Genomic DNA, 17,918 nt, shown 5'->3' on the forward strand with positions numbered 1-17,918 from the left:
CTCACCTGTGCTGGATCCTCAGGTGCAGGCACCAGCTGAGTCTGCTCTGGCTCCTGAGGTGATGGAGGACCCATTGCCTGCAGGTGCTCCACTCTCAGCCCCATCAGGGGAAGCTGAGGTTGCCTCTGGGTCCAGTAACCCTCCAGCCTCTCCTGAGCTATAGAGGCTCAGGGCAGAGAGGTGGAGGGAACTAAGTTCCCGCAGGAGGAGTGCTCCCCTCCAGGCCAGGAGAGGCGAGTCACTGGAGGATCGGGGCCGCCCTATGCCTCGGGGCAGATAAAAGCTGGCCAGCCCCAGTCCCAGGTTGTGGGAACAACATTGTTGGTTGCTAGTTCCTGCCTGAACCCTGTCCTGCTTTCCTGCCTGAGCTCCTGACCCGCCCTGGCTCCCTGCTTGCATGCCTGTTCCTGACTTCACCTGACTCCCTGCCCTGCACCGAGCTTCAGCTACTACAGACTGCCTCCACGTTGCACTTCTGACCACTGCCCAGACTTGGACCTCGACCGGACTTGGATCTTGCGTGGTTAAGAGCGGTGGACTCGTAATCTGGGGAACCGGGTTCGCTTCCCCGCTCCTCCACATGCAGCTGCTGAGTGACCTTGGGCCAGTCACACTTCTCTGAAGTCTCTCAGCCCCACTCACCTCACAGAGTGTTTGTTGTGGGGGAGGAAGGAAAAGGAGAGTGTTAGCCGCTTTGAGACTCCTTTGGGTAGTGATAAAGCGGGATATCAAATCCAAACTCCTCAAACTCCCCCTCCCCCTATCAGGTAGCCCATGGGACCAGCACACTACCGTTGCACACATGTGCATTTGTGCAAGGGCCCTTCTGAGATGTCCTAGCCATCTGCCTGAATCTTAGGGATCTGACACCTTCATTATACACCTGTATAGTGCTGCAACCCCAGTCGCCTTTGCCTGGACTTAACCGTCCTTTACCTTTACCTTTTTTCACACCTGTAAAATGAAGGTGTCAGGTGCATCTTTATGGGGAGGGCATTCTTAGGACCACTTAGGAGATACCCTCTCCCAGGCCTGAACCCCCTGAGCTTCTGAGGGTGGAGAAGGTCTGTAGGGAAGGAGGCGGTCTTTCAAGTATTTGGGGCCTGAGTCATTTAGGCACCTTCAGCTGGGCCTGGAAACGAACTGTTAACCTGAGAGTAAATTCCACTGGACTACATTGGACTTACTTCTGAGTGGATAGCTCAGTTGGCTAGAGCACGGTGCCGATAACGCCAAGGTTGCAGGTTTGATCCCCATATAGGACAGCTGCATATTCTTGCAGGGGGCTGGACTAGACGATCCTCAGGGTCCCTTCCAATTCTACATTCTATGATTGCACTGCAAGGCATTAATAGTTGTTGCAAGGCTCTGGAAGAAATTTCTTTGATAGGTGCGGAAATGTAGTCTCCCTTTTACACTCACTTAAGCAATGCAAATGCATCTTATTATATTTTGGAAGTGCAAGTTCAGGGTTTTCTTTTCAGCTAGATGCTTTTTTGCAGGGTTTGGTTTTAGACATATTTGGGCACTGTGTTGGGTTTTTAGAATATTTTTGTGCCGCGTCAGTTCCCTTGAACATTGGATACAGTGGGCTATAAAGATCCATGTATAATTTTCTTCCTCTTTCTGAAGCCCGACTAGAGAACATGAGGAATGTGTGGCTGGTGGTGGTAGCAAGAGTCCACATGGCTGGTAGCAAGAACCCCAGCCATGACGCCATCTTTCCACACTCCCATTCCGCTGCAGCAGTTCATTGGCTGCTGGTCACCATGAGGGTGTAGCCTCTTGGGCGAAACGATGCCCTGTCAGGTATCTTCTGCTGGACAGGAGGAGATGCAAGAACATTGGAGGACCTTTTTCAGCACTGACTGCAGACTGTGTTGGGTGGAGCCAGAGGCAAAGGTGGGCAGGGCAATGAATGCAAACATCACCTTTATACGTACAGTAGGCTAGCTTCTATTACACCCACACAACCTTCTCTATCCTATATCCAGGCATTATCAGAGTACCAGTATATCTGAAGGAGCGTCTCCACCCCCATCGTTCTGTCCGGACACCGAGGTCCAGAGCCGAGGGCCTTCTGGCAGTTCCCTCACTGCGAGAAGCCAAGTTACAGGGAACCAGGCAGAGGGCCTTCTTGGTAGTGGCACCCGCCCTGTGGACATCCCACCAGATGTCAAAGAGAACAACAACTACCAGACTTTTAGAAGACATCTGAAGGCAGCCCTGTTTAGGGAAGCTTTTAATGTTTGATGCATTGCTGTATTTTAATATTTTGTTGGAAGCTGCCCAGAGTGGCTGGGGAAGCCCAGACAGATGGGCGGGGTATAAATAATATTTATTATTATTATTATTATTATTATTATTATTATTATTATTATTATACTTTCAGCCAGGCAAACATACTCAAGGAGGGTATGAATAGAGGCCGGAGAGGGGTTTGTTCCCTGGGGATGTGGTCCCTCCCTCCCAAAGATACAAGATGGCTGCTCTCACACATCCGCCATCATGTCCACTTTGGCCCCGAAGAGTCAAGAGTTTGCCCATCGTACCCACCCCCTCCAATTAGAGCCAGTGATTGGGTTTGCCCATGTTTTCAGCTGCTGTATCTTCCTTGTCCTCTCAACAGCTGGTCTCCCATCCAGACAACTCTGTGAAGGTAGGTCTCATTGTTATCTCCTGGGCCTTCAACCCTCTCTGAGCCCTACAACCCCTTACCAGAACTGATGCCCGAATGTGCTTTGTTCCGATAGACAGCACAAGGGATCGCACTGACCCCACTTCCAGCACCTCTGTGGTGCAACCTTGAGAAAGTACCGGAAGTGACTCCCATCTGCCATTTTGATGGCCTTCGCTTGTTGGCTGTTCATTAAACAAACAGGGAAATACACATCAGCAAAAAGGTAGGCGAGCTTTTTAATGGCACGACCCAGAGTTCCCTTGGAATAACAAAGCCACTATGACTGCCGGTTCTCATACAAACAAGACATCCCCTCTTATTTGTTTGTTTGTTTTATTTTAAAGTCATCATCTGGAGTTATGAAAATGCCAGGTGGATCTGTACACAGATTATAGCTTCTCTGTGATTGCATGCCAGGCTTTGGTGGCTGAGAAATGTGCCATGCAGTTTAAATCAGGTTTTTGTTTTTATTTCCTTGTTTGCAATTGTACATTCTAGTTGCAATGTGTAAAACATTCTAGAGCTGCTTTCCTAAAAGAATGTGAAGGAGATATGCCGAGAGGGGCTTTTTCGTTTTGTTTTTTTTTACTTTGGAGCCTGGACATGTTTTAAGTACATGATACCAGACGACGGAAGTCCTGTATCCAGACCAGAAGAGCCGTCTCGGCAGAGTGGGAGACGGTCTTAACACACAGCTGCTCCTTGACAGGACTCTGGCCATTTAGAAAGCAAGCCTGAGCATCCATTACCAATGCAAAGATACCTGCATTACAGTTGCAGTTTCAGTCCAAAGAAATAGCCACACAAGTTACATTGCACAGCACGGTGCCCTTTACATGTTACATACATATCACATCCTGCTCTTGCATCTTTCGGAAGGGATGATTCATGCCATCTTTTGCCTCTTGGCTGACAATTCAAGGTGGAGCGTCTTGCAGCCGCTCAAGAGCTGAGCCTCGCCTATGTCGATTGGCAAAGGTCCACCCATGCTCCAATTGAACATCTCATTTTCAAAAAGCACAGAATCTCCCAGGAAGCACTTTATGGTCCCTGTCGATCCCTCCCCTCCCCTCCCACCTCCCCCCCGTTTGCAGGAAATCTGCCACCTAGATCAGCAAGTTCTTCCCAGCCCTGGCGACTGAGGGGAGCGTGATCTCTCGGACGAAGGTTTTGTGTCTCGGAGTGCATAGTAGAATCACAAACACAGCAACGTTAGTGCAAGTGCGGGAGTGAGTTTGCTTCGCATTAGTTGATCCAAAAAACCCCTTTTCTCATATTTACAGCTTCCTCTGCACATTATATAGGAACAATCTTTTCAATACGTTTCCAGGGCCCAGCTTAGAAGTTACAGTAAATGGTGGCTCCACTCCCAGCTCTGCCGCCATAATTTCCTGGTCAACCTTCCCACGGGTCATGATGACATCACACCATTCTGTTGCCCCTTCCACCCACCACCTATTGGTGGGAGGGAGACATGATGTCACAATGCACACCGGGGGGCAGGGGACGAGATGAGGTTATACATTACAGTGGTGCCTCGCAAGACGAAAATAATCCGTTCCGCGAGTCTCTTCATCTAGCAGTTTTTTCGTCTTGCAAAGCAACCCTATTAGCGGATTAGCGCTATTAGCGGTTTAGCGGCTATTAAAGGCTTAGCGGCTAAAAGGCTATTAGCGGCTTAGAAAAAGGGGGGAGCGAAAAAAATCGCAAGACTCGCAAGACGTTTTCGTCTTGCGAAGCAAGCCCATAGGGAAATTCGTCTTGCGAAGCGCATCGAAAAACGGAAAACCCTTTCGTCTAGCGGGTTTTTCGTCTTGCAAGGCACTCGTCTTGTGGGGCACCACTGTAGTGTGAAATCAAGTTTGACCTCCCCAGATTACCATCCTGCTCCGCCTGCATCCTCTGCCTTGGAAACACCCCAAGTTCACAGCCTGCCAACGGAGGAGGATAAAATCGGAGGGGGGGCATTATACTGCCTGAAACAATGCTAGACCATCTGCATTTAAATTCATATTCAGTCCTACACTACTTTTTCCTGCCAAAAGGGAAGAGCTCTGGAAGCGTCAAAATCTTGCACACATCCAGAACCTCGTAGGCAGATGGGAGTCTGAGGCAAAAGTAGACAGAGCAGCAGATACAATTTTTTACCTTTATACGGAAGGCTAGTTTTTGCACACCCCTATTTCCCCCATCCACGTATGCAAGAGGCACGATTCCAGTTCAGGGGCACATTCCAGCTAGGCAAAAATACTCAAGGGAGGTGTGCAGCAGGGCCAGTGAGGGCCAAGTCTTGGAGAGAAGGGGAATGGCTGGAGAATGTGCGGCATGGGGAAGGTCTCAGGATCCCAGGAGAGGCCAGAGGCCCACATTTGACCCCAGGTTCACCCACCAGGTAGCCAACATTGTGCTGGGACTGCAACCCCCACCTGCCCCAGCCAGCATGGCCAATGATGAGGAATTATGGGAGTTGGGAGTCCAGCAACTTTGCAAAGGCACCATGTTGGCTACCCTTAGTTCAAGTAGAGGCACCACACGGACTCGCTTAGAAACATCGGAAGCTGCCTTACACAGAGTCTGACCCCTGGTCCATCTCATTCAGGATAGTCTATCCTGACCGGCAGCAGGTCTCTGGGGTTTCAGACTGGGAGTCTCTCCCAGTCCTACCTGGCGATGCTAGGGATTGAACCTGCGACCTTCTGCCTGCCAAGTAGATGTTCTGCTACTGGGCTACAGCCCAAGGGGTGGAGAGACAAATGGGTAGATAGCACAGTTGTGTTGCCTCCACAAACCAGCAAGAAGACCCTTGACAGCTTCCAGCAGAGGGTGTTGCTTTTGTCACTCCACCACCTTGCAGTTTCCTGCTCCTTCTCACAGATTCATCCTCATGCGCCTTAATCTGTTTTGCTCAATCTAATCTTGCAACAAAGCTTGGTGTCTTCCCATCCCGTCCCATTTTCCATAATTTGCTCTGGTTGCTTCGGAACTTGATGCTCACTTCCTCTTAGAGGCTAAGTTACATGTGACACAGACATCCTGGTGCGGTGTGTTTTTTATATATATAAATAAAAAGGTGGGGGGAGCTACACATTTGATTGCACCCACAGTGCTGGTGGGGGAAATGCTTAATACTTTCCTGGTGCGCCATTTTTTTGCAATCAAAGTCCCCACAAGTTGTTTTCTAACCCAAAGGGAGAGAAGCCTAGGTCCCTGTGAAGTTTTAATGGCAGAAACTGCGCACAGGGGGAAAAAACTGTGCACCACCATCAGGTCTGCAGTCAAATTGCAAGCCTGGAAATTTTGTTGGTTTTCGAAAGGACAAGGGGCAGGAAATCCAGCACAGATCTCCTGGCATCATGTGAAGGTTGGCCCTTAAAAGCTCTGTTGTCTTTTAAAAACTCTGTATAGCAGTTTCTTCCAGCTTATGCTGTTCAGAAACACATCATACACTTAGAAGCACATCCAATGCACTTTTAAAGCACACGGCTTCACCCAAAGAATTATGGGAATTGTAGTATGTTAAGGGTTCTGGGACTCTGTAGCTGTGCCAGAGGGAGACCACAATTCCCAGAATATTTTTTTTGGGGGGGTGGGAAATAGAGTCATGTGCTTCAAATGTATGCTGTGCATCAGTTAGTAATCATTTGCCATCCCTTCTTTGGCTTCTTTCCCACTTCCTTATGTTTTCCTACCCTATGAAGTCCATTCATTTTAAAATGGTGAACCCCCTTCATCATTTTGGATGCTTTACAAATTAGAGATGATGATGACAAACACTGGGCAGAGTTATATGGGTACCACCAAAGAGATTGCTACACTCCTGGCGCTGCTGAGATGGCAATAGGACAGGGAGGTTGCTTATGCAAAGCAGCCTTTGCCAACCTGGTGCCCTCCAGGAGTTTTGGACTACATTTCCCATCAGCAGTGTGTCCTGCAGCTGGTGGAAATTGTAGTCCAAGGCTTCCAGAGGACACTCTCGAAAACAGAATTCCACCCCTCTCAAATGAGAGAGAAGCCCCCAGATTTGTATGTCTCAAAACGAAATCTGTGCCAAAGGATTTCCTGCCAACTCCCAGCCCTGCTGGCAATCTGTGCAAGCGTTCCCCACTCCCCAAAGCTATCCCTCCTATATACCAGAATACACTCACTTCTTCCCTCTAATTGGCCGTGACTGCGGTGAAGATATGTATCAAGAGAAGGTAGGTGCTCTCCTCCCTCTCCTTGGTCACTCAGATGTGCTAGGTAAACAGCATGTAGGAAAAATGGGGCAGTGGGGGAGATGTAGTTCTATAAAGGGTGCTGCAGCGGCAATCTTGCCTCTGTGCCTCCACTGCTCCTGTGGCCACTGCTGATGAAAGATAAGAAAAAGAATGGTGGGAGTAGGTGAAGTGCTTTTTGGAGGCTAGAGAGTAGTGGGGAGATGGGTAATTTGTAGAAGAACTTGGTTTGATCATGTCCGTGGGTCCTTGGGGCAGGGCCTTTTCGGTGGTGGCCTCATACTTGCAGAATTCCCCCTCTAGGGAATTCTGATTGCCCCACTCTCTTCTGACCTTTGAGTGGCCCCAAAGGACTTTCCTTTTTCACTGAGCTTTTTTCTAGACCTTACTGCTGAGCCCCTTTATGTTGTTGATCTGATTTTGCTTCCATTGTGTTTGTTCAGTTGTTTCATTTTTAACGCTTTAATGAAACACCACCTTGTGAGTGAGGACCCCCCCCCCAGTAGGGGGTAGTCATATATTCATTAAACCAGCAAACAAATGAACAAAAAAACTATGTATAAGAGAGCACTGCTAACTTGTGAGGACAGCAGTGTTGAGTCAATGGCAGGCACATTTAGTAACGAAGCCGAATAAATATTCCGGTTTCCTTTCTGGTATGAATCTGTATACCATTTACTATAAATCACACGAAAGGAGAGTGCTGCTGTCACACACAGGTCCTGCTTGCGAGCTTTGCCTAGGCCCCAGGTAGGCCACTGTGAAAACAGGATCACAGCAGGTCTCTCGTTGTGTTTTTATATTAGCTGTTTATCATAAGAGTAATAAAAGTACTAGTATAGCATCAGGAAGGTGGCAGGCCAACACTCATGTTCAACATAAAACACATATTGCTGTCCCTAACTTGTGCCGTTGCACCAGAAGCGCAGAACCTATGGCAAGACTGAGTGTGCTTTCTGCCACGATGCTCAAAGAACCGTTTATCCGATTGACCAGGCTACGAGATTGACACAAGCTATGAGACTGGGCAAAAAGACCTGTATCGGGTGTGTTCACCAGTTAAAGTCAAAATGCCAAAAAGGCGATGGGGGCCATGTAATAAGTAAGCCTTTGGGAGGACACAAAATGAGTGGGCTTCATGATAGGGAGGGATGATGAAGCGCATGCATCAAAACAGTCTGTACTCCTGGGAAGAAGAATGACCGACGTCCTCTTTTGAACCTGCGTTTAGGCTTGCTTTTAATAAAACATGAATATACATAGTATGTGGTCGCTGACTAGCATCCAAGAGACGACATTCTTGCCATGGCATTTTGGAGAGCTTTCATAGAGAAGCTATTTAGAACCCTGGAACAAATCCTATTAGACCAGGGACAATCCACAGCTTCCTCTGCCGTAACAGATGACTATCAGTGCTACTCCCTTTGGCTTCCTTCTCAAGAAAACAAACTGTGTCTCCATTTCCATATTTGGCTCAATGAGAGCCCTGTTCTTTAATGCATGTTCATTCAGGGCGTACTGATGCACAACCCCAAGGAAAAGCAGCTAAACCCCTTGTACCAATAATCCCATAACCCTTCGTGGTATTGATAGGGTCCTCTTTTTTTGCTATGGTAGGCATTGATGGCGTGTACCCATTTCTTTACCCAATACTGATGCTCTTTGGATGGCAGATGAAAGCTGTCTTGCTTTCCAACCTTGATATATATATATATATATATATATATATATATATATATATATACACACACACACACACACACACACACACACACACACACACACACACTCCGATATTTGAAATATTGCATTTCAGAGTGAAGAGCGGTACAACAATAGGCCTGCTCATCTCATATTGCCTGATAAAATTACATGGGACCACGCTCTTGTACAAAAGAAGACAGAGATTATCAGATTATCAGCCTTGTGGGAAGGAGAGACAGAGGAGTCTCACTGGGGTTGCAAAAGGAGCAAAAGTTGTGTGTGCATTGCCCACATACACATGCCTCCTTGCCACCCAAACCTGGAAGCCAAAAGCGCTGTTTCGGTTCCAGCCAGGCCCTCCTAATTGGTGCCAATTTCAACTCTGACCCTTGACACAAAAGCAGAAAAGGGAAACAAAGTAAAGTGAGGAGCGGGTGGGGTGGAAATTGCATTGCCTAGCTAGTGGGGGGGGGGCTGAGAAATACCAGTAAGGGCATATTCCCTTTGGAATAAAATAAATAAGAAAAATAAATGCAGAGTTTGATGTGAAGCAGCGGGTGTGAAGAGGAATGCCATAAAACAGGCTGGAAAAGAATTTGAATCATGAGATAACCTTTGGCTGACGACAGTTACATTTTGTGGGACAGTCAAAGGTCTCTAAAGTGCTTTGCAAACGCGATCCTTTAAAAACAAATCTCAGCTGAGGAATAAAATATTGTGATGAATTTTCACCATTTGTTGAGAGCCAAAGGAACTCCTGTTCTAAGGGCTGCTTCATATATAATGCTACAGGCAATCTTTCCCCGTCCCAAACAGATGACCAAATAAGATTCCCAGTTTATGCAGAAGCATCCCATATAATCCCAGGGCAAGAGAGCAGTCTAGACACCTTGGATTCAAATTGGTGCTGCTCAACTGATATGGTCCTGATGGTTTAAGGCAGGGTTATGTGTTCTACAATCCTGCACAAACACACACAAAATCCAGAGAATCTGGTATTGGGCACCAAATGTAGCATCCTATGGTTTTTGAAAAGCTTCTGGTCCAAGCATGTGAGCAACATCTAATATGATCTTCAAAGCCAGAGAGCTCTGGAGGATTTGCAGTGGTCAAGAGGTGGGGCTTCAGTGCCTTAACCATTCCTAGGGTTACTAGAGGCAGAATGATGTACGCAAAATAAGCCAAAACTTGCAAACGTGCTTAAGTTGCATAATTTATACAGGTCGCAGAATTCGGCTTTTATTGGCAGCTTCGACGACACTCAGCCCTGCTCAGTGTAGATGCAGAAGAGATAGATGCACTCATTTCATCACAAGGGTATGTGTATAATCAAAGGAAATTTGCCGCATGGATGAAATTCCAAGGATTTGTTCTACAAGTTATTGGGATCTTCAGAATCAAAAGACTGAATGGACCTATGCAGACACTGGCATGCAATGAGTTAGGCATCTGGATGCCTTGCAAGGCTTCTGACTTGCATTTACAGGCTGAGGCTTAAGCTGCAGGCTATGTGAAGTTCTGCAAACCCGTGCCATTGGTTCCCAGGTATCACGCCTGGCTATTGCAGAGAAATAGACTACTGTGTGCATTTCAAGTATCCACACATCCATGCCTCCATGCCTATCCCTCTTGGTCTCTGCATTCCTTTCTTCATTGTCACCCTATTTCCTTTCCACCACGAGGGACACAGCCAGATTATTTCTCCATCTAGCCTAGCACTGTGACTGGCAGTGGGACTCCAGGGTCTCAGGAATAGGTCTTTGCTATCTCGTGCTACCTGATCTTCTCGACTATAGATGCCAAGGGTTTAAGCTGGGGCATTCTGCATGCAAGATATGTACTGTACCACTGGTCTCCAGTGTGATGGACACTACTGTCAGCCCACAGCTCTGCCCTGACATTGGCCAAGAGCTTGCCCTCATGTCAGACGTGAGAGCAGTAATGATGGCACAGTCTCTGGGGTGCCCTCTGGAACTTGCCTCGGTCTGAAGACCCCAGAGCATCAGATGTTGTGTGAAAACAGGTCAAAAAGTCAAGAAAAACACCGTTCAAGAGCAGACTCTCCTAAGCAATGGAAGGGAAAAGTGGAAAGGTGGAAAACTACGAGTCAGCTGATGGTAGTCCAGAAAAGCCGATGGACAAAATGAATCAGGAGGACACATATGCTGGGGAAGAGCAGGGTCAAGTGGAAATAGGACAGAAACTTCAGGAAACTCATCAAGGGAGAAACTTGTCCCAATGGAAATGCATGATGTGGTTTGCTTGAGGGAGTAGAGAGGAGGATGTGAAGTCTGGGCAAGGACAGAACAAAGCACAAGGCAGGGCTGAGAAAAAGGGTGTCAGAAAAACGCGGGCAGGGGCTATTGTTTTGATTTTGGTTTAATTATTTACTTGTGTTTTATCTTGTATTTCATTCTGTGAATCGTCCTGGGATCTCTTGATGAAGGGTGGTATATAAATTCAGTGAATAAATAATAAACAAACAAACAAACAAAGGGCATCCAACTCAGAATAAAGAGCCATGATGAACAACCTGCCCCAAATGAATGGCACAGAGACTCAAATGCCTCCGTTCCGTGTTATTGTTCAAAAACAATGCACACTACAGGTCTCACTGGGCTTGTCCTACTAAAGGGCAGCAAAATGAACCAGGTTATTTCAGGAGGATCTAGAAGGAATTGATGTCCGAATGCTGTGACAATACTGTGTGTGTGTGTGTGTGTGTGTGTGCGCGCGCGCGCGCGCGCTTGCCACAACATGGTGGTGGCTGTGGGACACCATTTGGCGCTCTCCAGCAGGCAGCAAGACGTCTTGGGCTGGCATGGACAACAAAACAATTCTAAAATGACAGAACCTGCACTTAGTTTGATTCTCGCCCTCCCCCCATGCCTTTCTTCTGTATTTCTTTCTGAATGCTCAGTCCTGGGAAGAAGGAAGCCTTTGCAAGAAGGGGTCCACTGCAGACCAGTTCACTCGGCTGTTTCAAACACAGCAGCTACATGGAACAGCCACTATTAATTCAATGTCACTTGATTGTACCTGCAGCTCTGTAGTGAATTCTCTGAGACATACTGAGCCTTCCGCTCCTGACCTCTTGGCATTTGGCATGTGCTCCAAAAGGGATATATAGGGAACCGCTGTCTCAACCTACCTCCACAGATCTGCCTGCCATGCCAAAATAACTATTCACGTGGGAGAAGAAGTTGCCCTTCTCACAGGGATGGGAGGATGGTCAACATAGGATGAGGAGGGCAGGGAGAGTGCATGCTTTAAAGATAGGGTGCTTATTTTTGCCAGTGTTGAATTGTACCTGAAAGATGCATGGAAAGCTACTGATACTGGAGAACCTGTAACAGGAAGGAAGGAGGGGATCTCATGCACACTAGAGTCCCGAAACCACAGAATGAGTAGTTCAGTGGTAGCAGTGGGGACTGCATGAAAACATGGGAGATAAATCCCGGGAAAATGTGGCGTTTGCTCTCAAAACCCCTCTGAATCCCCATTACTCCAAGAGACATGCTGCAACTCTCCAAGCTGTGCAAGCCCAATCGGGGCTGTTGGGTTATCTTTGCTAAGACCACATCTATAGTTCCAAAGAAATAAGTTTGTCTTTATGGCTCCCGTCCTTTTCCTAGAATTCAGATGCAGACCTGAGGCCTCTCCCAGGACCACAAATCCCACCGTTCCTTGAATGACAGTCATACTGTTGCATGCCCTTGGTTTCCCTCTGCTGGACAAACTGGCAAAGGGATGACAGCGCTTTTATCTGTGAACAAATTCCATCTCCTTAATAAGGTATATACTTTTTTAAAAAAGACAGCCACCAACCCTCCAGTGGCATGTTGACATGCATGGGCAATCTTGACAAAATAGCTACCAAAGATTTGCCTCTGACCACTGAGTCCCCGATCCCTACTGGGTAAAGGAACAATGGGGACACATCTCCCAGATAAAGTATAGCACCAGGAATAATCTTCTCCTGACGTCAGCTCACAAAATTTAGCTCAGCAAGCATCTGCCCAAATAGGTAAGTGAGGAGGCCAGGCTCCCTTTGCTCTTCATACACCCTTGCCTATTAGTTGCAGAGGTAAAAGATAACTGGGACCTAACACCCGATTAATTCCTCAGCTCAGGCCTTCCATTTCATGCAGTCTGAAGGCCAGGGATGAAGAACCTGTGGCCCTCCATATGTTGTTGGGACTCCAGCTCCCATCAGCCTCAGCCAGCATGGCCAGTGGTTGGGGATCATGGGAGTTGGAGTTCAGCAACATCTGGAGGGCCTCTGGTTTCCCACCTCATCCCAAAGCTGTTGCCACATGGCTAGGCTCCTTTCACTTTCTCAAGGTTTTTTGGGCAAATTGCAGGATGTTATTGGCTGGTTGTTTTGTGCTGCTGTCCTACATCCCAAAAAGCTGGGCCCTTAGAGGTAAGCCACTATAGAGAATGCCCTTTCCCTAACCCCACTGGCAAACGAAATCATCTCCCACGTGGGAGAGCATGGTGAGAAGGATGCTGCGAAACTGACCTCCCCAAACGATACTGTTTGTCAAGATACTGTTTTCTCAGCAAGCACCAACCCCCAAAACCAGATACTGTCACACGGACCAAGCAGTAAGTACTGTAGTTAAGGTCTCACAGCTGTGCTTCAGAAGCAAGCAGATACCGCCAGTATAGGGCATTTGGGGATAAGAAGCCTATTCCCAAAAAATAAAAAAATATCTGTGGCCGCCTGCATGTCCAGCACAGAGACCAAGTCCCAGAGCAAGAGGCAGTGACTGATTCATAGATTCCTTGCGTTTGGATTCGGAGGAAACCGTGCGCGCTGGAACCATGTGATGGCCACAGATCATACTTCGGGGCTAAGAGGTTGTTTTGTCTTTACCATTTCTGCCAAGAAAGAGACCAGCTAATGGGTCCCTGGGAAGCCTTTGCCCACAATACAACCTCCCGGTGGACAGGTAACTTACAGGTGCATCGCTTGAACAAATCAGGACTAAGGTCCCTCCCCTTCACAAGACACTGGAGCAGCTGCATGCTTGTAGGGGGGGAGCTACCCCTGCCTTAATATGCTCATCGTTTCACCAGCAACGAGCTCCTCAGGCCTGCCAACAGAGAGGCCCTATATACGCCGGAAGCAACACGCAGCCCCTCTCCTTCTGGCTAGCAGTTATAGTCATACATTCCCCTTGCTTGACACTGCAAGCAAGGAAGCCACCGAGGAGTCTGGTTGTGACTTTTCTTCCATCAGTGCTCGGGGTCAAAATACTACGGGAGAGTGGACAGGCAGCACGGCCAGAGCTGCCCCGAAGACGGCCTGGGGGTGGCAGGGTGGGGTGGTGAAGGGCAGGGCAGTAGGCCGGTGAGGGAGGCAAGGGCATTGGGTTGACCTGACCATTTAGAAGTTCACACCAAGACTCTTCTTCTAGGTGAGGTGCAGCCGTTTCACCTCTCCTCTGATTTTGGCCGGTGCGTTATAAAAAAAGCCGCCTCCCCCTACCCAAGTGTCAGGGCTCCGCGAAGGAGACGGTGGTATTGCTAACCAAGAAATGGGGGTGCGGGAGGAAAAGACGGCGTGAGAGGAAGGAGGGTCAGGCACAGGGGCAGGCTGCCCGAGTCGCTGCTTGGTGGCTGGGCAATAGCAAGCAAGCATGAGCTGGCCGGGGAGGCCCCAGCCAGGTTAAAGAGCTGGATTGAGACAGCGTGAGCTTGTGGGTTAAGTGAAGCACTGAAGTCGAGCTAGCTGCTATATGCTTGTATTTCCGACATGGTGTAAGGCTGTGCTGCGGCGTCTTGAGTGTATAGCATACGCAGAGGTTTCTCCAGCCTGGCGAGATGGTAGGTCGGTTGGTCAAAAATGGTTTGGCAGCAGCAGATCATTATCTAGCAGTAGCCTTGCCTTCCTGGGATACTTGCCTTCCTTTGGTTGCTGGAATTTGAGTTTGGGCTTTCCCTCTCGGTCCTTTCCGGGTTGCACTGGGGGACGCCGGGGCGTCTCCCAGCAGCCCACCTGCCTGAGCTCTGGAGGGAGCCCTGGAAGAAGGTTGCACCCACGGAGGGAACGTGGTACCTGACCTATGTTGGCGGGAGGGCGATGAGCTTTCTTTTCTGGACAGTGATTGGCTCTTGGGGGAAGCACTGAGGTTTCGCGGGGGGAGGCTGGGACTCCAAGGTGGGGGGCGGGTGGTTTTCCTCGGACTGCTCCGCAAGGGAGGTACGGCGGGAGTCGGCGTTGCTTTCGCCCGGGAGTCGCCGGATGGTCTTTGCCCCTGAAGCCTGCAGGAGGAGACCAAAGGGGAAGAGGAGGTGGGGAGAAAACAAAGAGAATTTAATGACAAAGCTAATGCTACTGGTTACATCGAATTGGTGGCAGGAGAGGGGCAGCCAGGCAGTCCACATACACAGTCACACAGCTATATAAAAAGCCCTGATTCATATATTTTGCCAGGGTTAGTACTACACTCTCAGAACAGGAGACGAAGCCTGTCCCCCTACCTGTCAGGGACTGGCTGGATGAGGAGGAATGGTGGAAGGCACCAGCTGAGGAACCCTCCTTCCAAGACAAACCCCAGAGGAGGAAGGCTCAGAGCCCAGGGATTGGTGGTGGGACACCAAGGAGAGGTCAGAGGGAGAGGACTGGAAGGAAGGCCTGGATGCTGAAGGGGCAACAGGCTTTAGTGAGCAGAAAGAGCCTGTGACAGGGAGCAGTTCAGACTCCAAGGCTGAAGCAGAGGAGGGGGATTAGAGAGAGCTGAAGAATCCAGGGAGCCTGTAACCTCACTTCTCGCAGTGAGGGAACCACCAGAAGGCCCTTGGAGCTAGATCTCAGTGTCTAAGCTGAAGTCTTACTGAGGGAAGAAGGTTGAAGGTCAGGGGATGCTGTGGGATGGGGGGCAGAGTAACTGCGTAACTGGGATGGGGGGAAATCCAGCAGGTGAAGCGATACCTTAGCGATACCTCTTAAAGAGAAGAGACAAATCACAGTCCTGTGGGTGGACAAAAGGAGAAGCTGAGGAGCTGCTTAGAGAAGTTAGCTGGCTGAAATAGTGAGCGCTTGGCTTCAGAAGGAACTAGGGCCTCTCATACAGACTCACCTGTTGGTCACAGCTTTATCACCTGGGCTGCTACTCAGTGCTGGCGGCAAAAGAGTTGAGGGGCTCCCGGATTTCAGTTCTATCACAGGCGGCTTTGCAGGCACAATGGGGCGAGGGATTCTGCTCTTTGTGCTCAAGCCTCTCTCTTCCATCTTAGCCAGGGAATATTTCTCCTGACTCCCTGTCTTCCTCGGGGTGAAATCGTCTGAGTCGTGGGTGTCCTCCTCGGAGCCAGTGGCCGAGAGTGTTTCTGAAGCTCGCCGCCTCTCGTCGCTGGAGGAAGCAGAGGATGACGCACCTGAAGCTAACCTGAGCAGACGGTTCTGCCTCCTCTCCATCACCAGGCGAGCCAAATCCTGCTGCTTCAGCCTCTTGTACAACCGCTCTTTGCCGGAGTGCGAGGCCGAAAGGTCTGAGCCAGTGTCCTCTTCGGACAGCAAAACGGGGATCCGGCTTCTGTACCTGACATTGAGGGGCTTTCTGGGGCTCTCTTTCGGAACATCTGGAGGGAGTTCCATTTTCTTAAAGGATTCCATTGCAAGAGTGTTATTTTCAAGGCCAGGCTCTTCTGTATCCATCTTATCGGCTTCTTCTAAATCTGATTCCGGGGCAAACTTGCCTTTATGTTCCAGGTCGTCCTCTTCCATTTTACTAACACCATTGAGAAGCACAGCCTGCTCCCCTAAAATTTCAGAGGTGGTTTCGATGTGATTCACCGAGAGAGCACAGCTTTCCATCTCTCCCCCTTCCAGAGCCGAGTTCACGCTCCCGTTTTCTACAAGTGCCTGATTTTCCTCCATCTCTTCCTCGATGATGATCTCTTCATACTGCCCTGGAGTAGGGTATTCCTCGTGCCTCATCAGCTGACCACCGGAAGACATGATGTTCAGATGGGTCTTTTCTGCGATGTGAACAAACGTGCGCTCAACTTTGGTGAAAGGGGACGAGGTGGTGGCCACAGTAACAGGAGGCTTTGGTTCTGACTTAAGGATGGAGGACAAGGTCCCTGGTTCCGATACATCAAGCTGGCTTCCCATTGGCTGCGGTTTCTCACTCTGTGGAGTCAATGCAGCAAGAGTGCCAAGATCGGCATCAGGAGCCAAGTCTGCGTTCACGGGAGACTTCTTGATGTCACCGGGCGAAAAGAGAACCAATGTTTTGGAGCCTTCTTCAAGTTCCAAGTCTCCTTCTGCTGCTGAGGCTCGGCCCTTGGACTCCTTTTGGTCATCAGCCAAGAGGGTGGATGGGGCACCTTCCTGGCTGTGCTCAGTACTTTTCTGGCTCACGTCACTGCTTGAGTCGCTGTGCAGATCAAGCTCTTCTCCTAAGTCACCAGCTTCGTCGTCGTCATCATCTTCTTCCTCGTCCTCTTCCTCCTCCTCTTCTTCTTCCTCCTCTTCCTCCTCCTCCGCCTCCTTCTCATATCTGTCATTTGCCATTTCTAGATGGGCTGCCGGTGGTTTGCAAGGGGCAGTTAAGACAACATTTGAGAAATCCACCTTCTTTATATGCTGGAGAATTCTGGACCTTTCCCTGTTTTCTGACACATCCCTTTTAAAGTCTTGATAAGGCAAACTTAAAGGCACCACCTTGGGGAGACCATTCATTTCAAAAGGCTTCAGTGTGAACACCTGGAGCAAGACAAGGAAGAAGGAGAAAACGGTTATCCAGAGAACACTAAATGGAAAATGTATTTGGGGCATCCGCACCAGACATTCAAAGTAGATTTAAAGTACATGGCTTCCACCAAACAATCTTGTGGTTCACACCCAGCAGAGCTACAATTCCCAGTGCCCACATCAAGCGACAGTTCCCAGAATTATTTTGGGGGGAGTCATGTACTTTAAATGTATCATTATGGACCCAGACCATGTCTGATTCATGAAAAATTGGTTAGAACTGGAGAAGGCTCGAGACAGAACCTAAAAATACTAAAAGTTGCCTTTGAGGATAGTTTCTGGACACAGACATTACATTACCGCATGGTATTAAACTCGGTCCTTAGGGCCCGAGAGTGTCTTCTGGGATGTCTGATCAACAGTTTGTGGAATTCCCCCTTCATTCTTTTTCAGTGCTTCATCATTAATATCCAGGCATGATACTAGTAGGAAAGGAAAGGAAGGAAAGGCCACTGCTTCCCACTCATCTCAGGTCACTGCTGCTAAAGACAAGCAAGAGGCGGGGCCTCCCCTACACCTCCTGCTAGTGTGATGTCTGATGAACACTCCT

General features: G+C 48.9%; 1 protein-coding gene and 1 long non-coding RNA gene across 2 annotated transcripts in view; one reads left to right on the top strand and one right to left on the bottom strand.

Annotated features, from left to right (window-relative positions):
• Window positions 1–4,532: 4,532 nt before the first annotated feature.
• Window positions 4,533–17,918, top strand: part of LOC308584213 — a 264,753-nt gene continuing 251,367 nt past the window's right edge. The window contains exon 1 of the long non-coding RNA XR_014006649.1: window positions 4,533–4,740. This is a non-coding gene — a long non-coding RNA (uncharacterized lncRNA). The remainder of the gene's footprint in view (window positions 4,741–17,918) is intronic.
• TTBK1 (tau tubulin kinase 1) overlaps window positions 14,336–17,918 on the bottom strand; it is a 99,111-nt gene continuing 95,528 nt past the window's right edge. Inside the window, exons 13-14 of the mRNA XM_081188909.1 lie at window positions 15,690–17,320; window positions 14,336–14,871 (exon numbers count right to left, since the gene is read on the bottom strand). Coding sequence (XP_081045035.1) covers window positions 14,475–14,871; window positions 15,690–17,320 — 2,028 coding nt within the window. The 3' untranslated portion in view covers window positions 14,336–14,474. The remainder of the gene's footprint in view (window positions 14,872–15,689; window positions 17,321–17,918) is intronic.

This window comes from Podarcis bocagei (genome assembly GCF_964188305.1).
Source record: "Podarcis bocagei genome assembly, chromosome: 3".
NCBI classification, from domain to species: Eukaryota; Metazoa; Chordata; class Lepidosauria; order Squamata; family Lacertidae; genus Podarcis; species Podarcis bocagei.